At 43.1% G+C, this 10,348-nt stretch overlaps 1 protein-coding gene across 2 annotated transcripts in view; it reads left to right on the top strand.

Annotated features, from left to right (window-relative positions):
* The first annotated feature begins 8,311 nt into the window (after nucleotides 1-8,311).
* myo10 (myosin X) overlaps nucleotides 8,312-10,348 on the top strand; it is a 136,217-nt gene continuing 134,180 nt past the window's right edge. For both annotated transcript variants that reach the window (XM_034888491.1, XM_034888492.1), the window contains exon 1: nucleotides 8,312-8,775. In XM_034888491.1, coding sequence (XP_034744382.1) covers nucleotides 8,755-8,775 — 21 coding nt within the window. In that variant the 5' untranslated portion in view covers nucleotides 8,312-8,754. The remainder of the gene's footprint in view (nucleotides 8,776-10,348) is intronic.

Consider the following 10,348-nt stretch of genomic DNA (forward strand, 5'->3'; position numbering starts at 1 on the left):
TCAATAAGCTTATTGAATGTGGATATTATAAACACACTGCACACTGCTGCAAACACAGATCAGCTAATGCAGTCCAAACAGAGAATCCGTTATGAGTTGAAGTTGTTTAAACTTTAAGAATACGCTACCTGAACATTTTGACTCTTTACCTGTGAATCATGAACACATCTACAACCTCTTTTAACCCTTGTGTTGTCTTCCTGTCGACTTGTCCTGGGTTAAAATTGAAAATTAACTTTTTTGTTGTTGTATATTCAACATTTTTGTCACTTTTTTTTAACAGGCTTTTGATGCTTTTTAAAAGCTTTTGTCACTTTTTTAACATTTCTTTTAATTCATGGTCAATAAACCTAATTTATATGAAATTATACTACATTTTTGAGTAAAAAAAAGCAGCAGAAATCATTATTTTGACTAATAGTTAAGATCAGAGGATGTTAAATGGGTCACAGACACAACGTTTAGTCATGATACTGTTTTAAAACCATTTACACTATTATTTTCAGGCAATTTGGTTGAAAGAAACCCATATTTCTGATATTACTAATATTGAAAACGGGTCAAATTTGACCCAAGAACAACACAAGGGTTAAACGCATTCGGATCAGCTGTAGATTTCTGGATGTATTTCATGTTCAATGGTATTTCATCATCAATTGGTTTCATTTCAAATACCTAACCTCTGCCTGATGATGTTCTAGTACCGAAACATTGCCAGCTAGAACATTTATTTGTGCACGTTAGACAGTGTTTGGTAGTTTCTTAACGTCGTGCTCACGGCATCTGTTGCCGGAAGAGCCGACCACTAAAGTAGGAGCGAGAAGGGCGAGAACAGACGAATATATCATCAAAATGGCAGAGGTTGAGGTTCACATCGTTGTCTCTCGCCGATGTGAGTCGAGTGCAGATGTGAGTTGTGTATGCGTCACTTTGCGTCAAGTAGCATACAAGATGCTAACGGGAGACTTGTGTAATGTCAACACAGTAAAAAGGGACCAACTTAACCAAGCTGGTTCACGGCTAGCTTAGCTCCAAGTTAGCATCAAACACAACAAACTGAAAAACAAAAGTAAAAGGCGTGTTTTTATTTTTATTTACGGATCAAACGGAGTCCCAGGCTAAGATACGAGGACGGTGGGTCGTATTAGAGGGTTGATATAAATGACCCATATCAATGTGTGGTTTGGAGGAATTGAAATTGATTTAATTTTGCAAGTTAAACCTAAACACCAAGATGCTTAAATTTAAGTTACATCCACATTACTTCTATTTTAGTTTCTCAGTGTTGAATGGGAAACGGAGGCGTTTTTTCACTGTCATGGGGCACAATAATGGTGAGTGAACAGAGGTTTCTTTTTCTTTTAAAAGATTTATTTGGGCTTTTATGGCCCTTATCTGATTGGACAGATTTAGGCAGGACAGTGGGAGCGAGAGGGGGATGAGATACAGCAAAGCGCCAAGGGGTCGGAATCAAACTGTGACTGTTGCGTTAAGGACTGAGCCTTTGTACATGGGGCACACGCTCTGTCAGATGAGCTACGAAGACACCCCAAACGAAGGGTTTGAAGTTGACATTTTTTTTGCATGTTTATCCCCGAAAAATGAGCCTATAACCGACTCCTTTCTTCTACTTAGTTAATGTTGTCTTCACTCTCAACAGTCTAACATCTTCAGTGGCAGTTGATTGTCTTTCTAGTTACATATTTTTCATCTGCATGTCTGTTTTTTAATGTAATCATCTTATGATCCATACTGTAGGGGCTACTGTTCATATGCATGGGATAGACCGTTTATTCAGAGTTTACACTGTACCTGAATCTGCAGAACAGGTTCATTTTTTATGTAGACATTTTAGCCAAAGGATAAACCCTTTAGAGATGCATCATGCCAGATCAAGTTGACATTACCTTGCTCTCCATCTTCTCCTTCTCCCCCAGGTGTTTTATGTCTGTTATGTGTGAGTCTTCCATGCTTCCTCCTGTCAGCGTGATGCCGGTGGCAGGAAGTCGGGTTTGGCTTCACCACTGACACGCTGGAGTCCCGGCCGCGTTATCTCACATCTTTTCAGAGAGGAAATGTTTGTCTTCCTCATCCTGTTTTGGGCAGTTTGGGGGTTTTGAAGATGCTGGCGAAGAATCAAAAAACTAAAGACAACAGTCTCCTTTAATCCCCTGGTAGTTCTCCACGATGGGTTCAAAGAACCGAGGCAGGAACGGTCCCTATCTGTTGTCACGGTGCTGCGTACTGTCCTTTAAAGTGTTGGACCAACTAAACATCTCAATATGAACTAAGATGTTTGTACATTTGTACATTTCTGCTGGCAAAGTCAATATTTTGTGTTAATGTGTAATCAATCTTTACATGTGTTCATTTTCTGCCATTTAGCGTGCAGTCTTTTTTTCGAACCCACTGATGGAAACTTTCCATTTTCCCATTGCTTTATCCTACACGTGAAGCACTCACATGATGGTGAGATTTGAGAGTTACTACCTGAAGGCTAGAAGACTAGAATAAATCAAAAAAGACATAGACTAAACCAATAAGAAACAAAGAAAAAACCAACAAAAACTGAATAAACCAAGGAAAACATAGAATTAACCCACAGCAACATGGAATAAACCAGCAAAAACATGGAATAAACCAACAAAAACATGGAATAAACCAACAAAAACATAGAATAAACCAACGAAAACATAGAATAACCCAATAAAACATAGAATTAACCCACAGCAACAGAGAATTACCCAACAAAAACATGGAATAACCCAACAAAAACATGGAAAAACCCAACAAAAACATGGAAAAACCCAACAAAAACATGGAATAACCCAACAAAAACATAGAATTAACCCACAGCAACTTAGCATAACCCAACAAAAACATAGAATAAATCAACAACAACATAGAATATAGGTTTGTCTGTACCTGGCCAGGTGGGCGTGGCCTTCAGAGGGCGTAAAGGTCTCGGCCCTTCTAGGAGTCTCAATCTCTCTCAGCTGGTCCTCCTGGAGCATCCACCATTTTGTTCTCTGTTTGGTTCGTTGCACCTTACAACTTCACTTCATTCATTCATTCACTTCATTCACTCATCCGTGCATGGCAAACCCGACTGATGTCTTCTATTCTTACACACCCCACTGTCACCTTTATGTTATTAGGGTATTTAGTTAAATAAACTACTTTGTGGTTACATTATCTGTGTGAGAACTCCCTTTTTTGGCTTTGAGCCAGGCGGGAACACAAGCAGGAAGCAAGCATCAACTATTTAATAATAGATCAATAAATAGAATGTAAGATCCCCACATTCAGGGTAAAAAGGGATGTACTTAAAATCCATTTGGGGATTTTATTTATTGATATCAGAACACTCAAACAAAGATCTTCTAATTCAATCATAAGAGAATTTCTTGCAGATATGCAACACTTTATTATTAAGCTCCATGTGAACAATATGAAAACATATCACATCTTTGGATATTAGACTCCATCTTATAAAATATGTTTTCAAGAGTTAGGGAAACCCAGACGTGTCCCCCGATGGAGTCTAGAGAGAACAGATTTAAAACTGGGATGCCCCGCTGTGATTGGCTCGTGAACACATGGCTGATACTGATTGGTTAACAGCTGATCAGTACAGGATGTGAGTGATTATTGAAGTCTTCCTGAAAGAATGAATGCGGAGCTACATGTGGAGCATTGATCAGTTTAACCCTGCCCTAGCCAACAGGCTAAAACACGCAGAGGTTACTCAACGGCAGCTCCTCGTCACTCAAAACCAACACCTACATGTCAACTCCTTAAAGTCCTGAACACAACAGGGCGAGACCAGGACTGGGCTGAGCTCATCGCTCGCACAAATCCAGTTAGACTGGGGGAACCTTCCGGGGCTTAGAGGCCGACGCTACGGGGAACAAGTGTTACTTAACCTCTGTCAGCGTTCAGGAATCACAGGTCAAGGGTCTCCAGGGTGACGCTGTCCAGATAGGTGACCTGTGGGGGGGGGGTGATAAGAGTAGAAAACACCTCAGGGAAGAGAGCAGCTGTTAACACGCCAAACGACACCCAGGTACGCACTAGGTGGTCCACCACCACTGCTGTTGTGATGGTTCAAGGTTCAAGATTCAAGAGTTCTTCATTGTCATACCACAGTACATTACGTGCAAAGTTCACAGCTCAAAAGAATACAGCACAGAAACTATTAAAACCCTTCGGAAAAGTCGAGTTATTAGTTGTAATTGAAGTAAATAAATGCTTAATTGCTTATATGGGTGTGTAGAGCATGTAGAGTGATAGATATAAATATATAACGTCTAAAAAAACTGAAAAATATAAATATCCAGATACTAGATACATACAGTTGGGAAATAGTATAAAGTACAAATATCCATATTTAAAGTGAACAGTGGACTGCACCTCACACACACACACACACACACTTTTCAAATTGTGAACAACCCATTAAAACAATCCCTCGTGTCTTGAATAAAGAAAGTAAGACAGATTTGTTATATCTTATATCTTATTATCTTTCAAGCAGATTTCTGGCGGAGGACCCCCAGATCCCATGCTTTGTCACCCCCCCCCCCCCCCCCCCCCCCCCCCCCCCCCCCCACCACACACACACACACACTCAAACCCAAGTTACACCCTAATATTTCAGATAGCATCAATCAAAGCAATGAACAGGTCCCAGGTTCCCAAACGAAGGAGGAGGAAATGTAACGCTCTCATTTCACTAATTAGGCTCCTGATAAATGAACGGTGACGGGCTGCGACACAAAGCTTTGTTCAGAGTGTTTGGAAATGAGAACATTTTGTCCTCTTTAACTTGGGCGTGCTGCATCGCTTTGGTTGAAGCCCAACCTCCTCGTTTTCAACTCAATGAACGGCTGTTCCAACCTATTGAGATTGGCATTTCACCTACATTTGGTTTGTTCTTCGGTCTGGACCAGACTGCAGCTGCTGGAGCTGTTCACATCTTTGAATTTGTTTCATTTCCCAGTAAGCATTGGGATTATATCCCTCAGATACTGAGATGGTTTTAGATGTCAAGATAACATTTAACAGTTGCTGCAACATCATTTTAATGATACTTTAATTTGAAACTGATCATAACTAGATGTGGCAGTACAGTCCGACAATGCTGTTGAAACAACATTTTGAAGGTCTAAAGAGGGTTTAAGGGTACAAGCGGCCGAAATGGGTTTCCTCAGGAGGGGGGGCTGGTCTCCTCAGGAGGGGGGGCTGGCGTCTCCCTTAGAGATCGGGTGAGAAGCTCAGTCCTCCGAGAGGAGCTCGGAGTAGAACCGCTGCTCCTTCACGTCGAAAGGAGCCAGTTGAGGTGGTTCGGGCATCTGGTGAGGATGCCTCCTGGGGGGGTCCCTAGGGAGGTGGTCCAGGCACGTCCAGCTGGGAGGAGGCCTCGGGGAAGACCCAGGACTAGGTGGAGGGACGTCCAGCTGGGAGGAGGCCTCGGGGAAGACCCAGGACTAGGTGGAGAGATTATATCTCCAACCTGGATGTGGCTCGGAAAAGGGAAGGTTGGGGTCCCCTGCTGGAGCGGCTGGCCCCGAGACCCGATACCGGATAAGCAGATGAAGATGGATGGATGGATAAAGAGGCTTTTCTGTTTTAAGAAAATGTAACCCTCTCGATGTGTTTTGAGCTTAAAATCCCCCAATCACTGCTTACTGGTTTGTTCTTGTTTCCTACCTAAGAGTTATTCAAAGGCACTTCCTTTATCAGACAGTAGTTTGGACCGATTATGAGATAACGGGCGCCTGGGCACGGATGCTCAGAAGGGGTCAGGGTGGCTTCTCTGTTGGGTAATTTCCAAGTTAGGATGTTTTTCGGCAGGACTTTAGACTAATCTCTTTGACACGGTAACACAAAATGCTAATAGTCAAATTACACCGAGGCCCTGGCTTTCGGGCCCCCTGACTTCTGGGCACGTGGGCCAACAACAGGTCCAGTATTGTTATTGCCTAGGAGAACCATCCCTGCAGTTCGGAAAGAGTTGTTATGATTTCCACAACAAAGTACAAACAAGTCCTATGTATAAATATGAGGATAGCCAAGAGTTCTTGGCCCAGCTTTGGCCTAAATTTGGCCCACTTGGTCGCCAGATATTTACCAGATTTGAGATCTGAGTGAAACTGACTCACTTTTTCTCCAAAGCTGGCCAAGAAAATTAGCTGGATCTAACTCTGAGCAAGTCAGCTCTTTAAAAAAACTCCCAGATCTGGCAGCCATGTATGGATTCTGTTCCCAGAACACACCCAAGTGCACCGTCACTCAGCCGCAACGTGACTGTCGGCCACGATGGACTTTCTTTGTGAGAACGCATGCAGAATTAGCTGAATGTGAGGATCGCTGCAGACCTGCTTTACCTTCTTCTGCTCAGATGTCCAATATGCATCTCCTCCTTCTTATTCAAACCTAAACCCCCCCACCCCACTGCACCCCCGTGGCTGGCTCACATCGGGTCCCCACTCTGCAACGAGCTGCTGATAGTCACAGGACGGCAAAAGCCACATTACATGCAGCGTTGTGGTTTTATTGGTTTTTGATGTTGCAAAGTCGGCCCAGAGCGTTTGAACACAAAACACTCCTGAATCTCACGAGGTCGTTATAAAACATATCCGAGGCACAGCTAAGCTCTTAAAACTAAACGAAAATAACTCCACACCTTCCTCTATCATCTGTAGGGTTGGGCCTTGTTTTTGATTTTAATTTTAATTCTAATTCCAATTCCTCTTTCTTTGATTGTTATTGGTTCTTCATTTTGGTTCTTTGAGGGGTGGAGTTGAATAGTTACATGCCTATTTTCACATTCAGTGGTGGTTTACGGGCTTTTTCTACATAACACGAGGCTACGTTTTAGGACCCCGCTTACCGTGCTCCACGGCTGCAACACAAGATGTAGAAGTATGGCTGAAGACAAAAGAAGCCATAACTAGCACATGTTACATTTAGAAGCAATGATCGGATTCCAAACCACATTTTCCCAAACAGTTCCAATAAAAAAAAAAAAAATTCCATTGGATTTGTAATTTCTTTTAACAATTTCCAAGTTGGAAGCAGTTCTGGACGCCCAGTCCTCCTCATCTGTCCTTCTCAGTGCCTGAAGTAGGCCGGTACCCAGCAGCACTGTGTGAAACGGGAGAAATAAAAGGAAATGAATATAAATCAGCAAACTGTTTTTTTAGGAGTGCACATATCCCACAAGGCCTAAACAGTGGAGCTGTAGCTGAAAAGAAGTGCCAATGACATGACTCATTAGTGGAGGGTGGATAAAATCCATCTTACAACGACAGATCTCGATATTATGACACAGGACACACAAGTTGTGCAGTTAAATTTCAACATGACAACCAGTAGCGTCTTAGTTCCAACCCCATCTCCCATTGAGTGTCACTTCTACTTCTGAATGTGTTTTTCTTCATTGTTCTGATTTTTGTCCACATGTGTACCCTTACTTCCACCTGTCAGTAACATCATTATCAACAGTCTTATTTCTCAACCAAAACAGACTATTTATCATGATTCATTGGGGGGAAAAACCAAGCAATTCTATGTAAAATCAGACAATCAGCACCCCCATTTGGCCTGAATGGAATGATCCGTTGTTTCATGACCAGATTTTCAGGCACTGTGACATTTCAACTGTATGATTAGCCGTCCAATCAGACTCTTTAGACTCGCTGTCACCACTAAAAGATATACCTATGAATCTAAATATTTCCAGAACACATGCAATGATCATGTCATGCACCTGCAGAATTCGGGTCCTGGCACCTTTTGGGACCAGTTCCGGCCCGGCTCTGTCCGGCCATTTAAAACAAAAATGCAATCATAAGAAACGTGTGTTTTGAACGCCATGTAACAATGGAGGACTGTGGTTCAGGGCGCACTGAATAACCAAACAACAGCATGGACGTGTGGCGGGGCCCCGGGGCCCAGACCAGCAGGGGTCAGGGGTCAGTCTGTGTGCTTTGTGTGTCTTTGTGTGTGTGGTTTGACCTGGATGTAGTTTGTCTTTTTGTCGTCTTCCCGTTGACCTGCAACTTTGTGTTTTTCCGGGTTGAAATGTCAACATTTTGTTGTTCTTTGCCTACACTTTTGGGAATAATAAAAAAAAACCTTGCCAGGACAGCAGGGGGAGTCCAAGACCCAGCGGGGCTGCAGGAGAGGGGAGGAGGGTGCAGGGTGTGGAGGTGGAGCTCCACGATTATTATCAGGTCTGACTGAGTGTGTGTGTGTGTGTGTGTGTGTGTGTGTGTGTGCGCGCGTGTCTGCCTGAGAGAGTGAGTGTGTGAGAGAGAGAGACAGAGACTGACGTCTCCAAAGTTTGACCGGTCTCTCGGTTGCTGTCTCCTGGTCTCCTGGTGCGCGCTACAGTGTTGACCAAACAACCAGACGGACCTGTAGAAGGGGGGGGGGGGGACGCACACGGAGACACACGGAGAGAGGGAGTCTTGGAGACCCTGACCCCGACGTCTTATGTGAGGACTCTGGTTGTCTCCGCTGGACTAGGACAACCCCTGAAACAAAGGGGACCGTCCCTGCTGTGTCCACGCCGCGCTCCGTCCTGCAGACGTCCAGCGGCCGCAGCGTGGACTGAAACTTCTTCTTCTTCTTCTTCTTCTTCTTTTTGGGTTGAGTTTGGAATCGCACTAACGACACATGAGGTGTACTGACGGGACGCGCGGTTTCCACACAGCAGATCCTCGGGGATTATAATAAACCAGGACCATGGATAACTTCTTCACAGAGGTAAGAAACTACCCCGCTTCACGCTGCACGCTGCACGCGTGCAACAGGCTGCGCACACCGGGCTTCAGGTCGGAACACCTCGCGCACTTTGTGGCATTAGTAAGACTTTAGCTGTTCTATGTGGTGCCTAGCGTTAACCTCCTGGGGGATTTGAAGTGTTGGAGCACGTTCAAACGTGCGCTTTAGATATGTGTGGATGTATCATTCGGTTCATGGAGCATCTCAGCGACACTCGGATGACTCGATTAGTGGTCACCTGTAGAATTGCTTGTCAACCGTTGTTATAATCGATTAATCTGTTTGGAAGAAAAAAAGTCGACTATCTCTGATTCCAGCGTCTTAAGTGTGAGTGTGTTGTAGTTTCTTCTCTTCTCCGGGATGGGAGACTCAGGGTCTTTGAGTCGTGGACAAAACAAGACATTTGAGGACATCAGCTCGGGCTTTACGGAGACACTGACTCACCTTTCACTCATTTTAGAGACCAAACATCCATAAATCAAAAGAATTATCAACAGACCTGTTATTGAGATATATATATAATATATATATTTGCCATAAAGGGAGCAGGAAGTCACTACTAAGAACCAGTTTTTGCGAGATACTGTAATATGTAATATGGAAATGAAAACACTATGAAGCAGAATGAGGACAAACTAAACTCACTACTACGACTTCCTGTTGAGACATAAAGGGAAATATAATGATTTTAGAGTACTTTTATAGTACTTTATAGTGTCAATGAGTACTTTAAATGAGCCCTGGAATCATCACAGACACACAGACAGACAGACACACAGACAGACATGCAGACAGACAGACAGAGATACAGACAGACAGACAGAGATACAGAGAGACAGACAGACAGACAGACAGACACACAGACAGACAGAGAGACAGAGATACAGACAGACAGACAGACAGACAGACAGAATGAATAAAATAGCAATTGTGCTACAACTTGGTGCAATGCATCTCTCCTTGTTCTCATTCTAGGTCAATGTGTAATTGTGCATTTAAATATAATTACACTGCACACACACACACACACACACACACACACACACACACACACACTGTGCTGGTCAGACTGGGGGTTGGACGGTGTCCCAGTGGATCTGTGGTATTTCCGCACCTCTCTTCTAGTTTCCTACAAGGAAAAAAAAGTGCTGTAAATCTATTTATAGGAGTCTGAACCTGGATCCCAGCAGAACTTGACTGGTTGTTCAACAGGGGGCAGGCGCCAAGTATGGATCTGTTATTTTATATATTATATATTCTATATGTGTTGGTCAGTTTGTCCCGTTCTGCAGCGATTACATTAAAGTGAGATGAACAAACAGAGAAATGTTTCTTTTTAGATGAAACAGATGATGTTAAGTGTCTTTTTGGGGACGTCAGTAAAAATTGGGGAAAAATTAGAAGATGGAAAAAAGGTTAGAAATTGTAATGTATCGCAGAATATTGCAAAACATGCGACAATGGTTGTATCATTGGAAAGAAAGTAACAAAACACAAAGAAATCTTTGGCTGGCGATCCTTAGAGATTCCTACATGAACATATATATATATATAT

The sequence above is a fragment of the Etheostoma cragini genome, chromosome 12 (genome assembly GCF_013103735.1).
Source record: "Etheostoma cragini isolate CJK2018 chromosome 12, CSU_Ecrag_1.0, whole genome shotgun sequence".
In the NCBI taxonomy this organism is placed as follows: Eukaryota; Metazoa; Chordata; class Actinopteri; order Perciformes; family Percidae; genus Etheostoma; species Etheostoma cragini.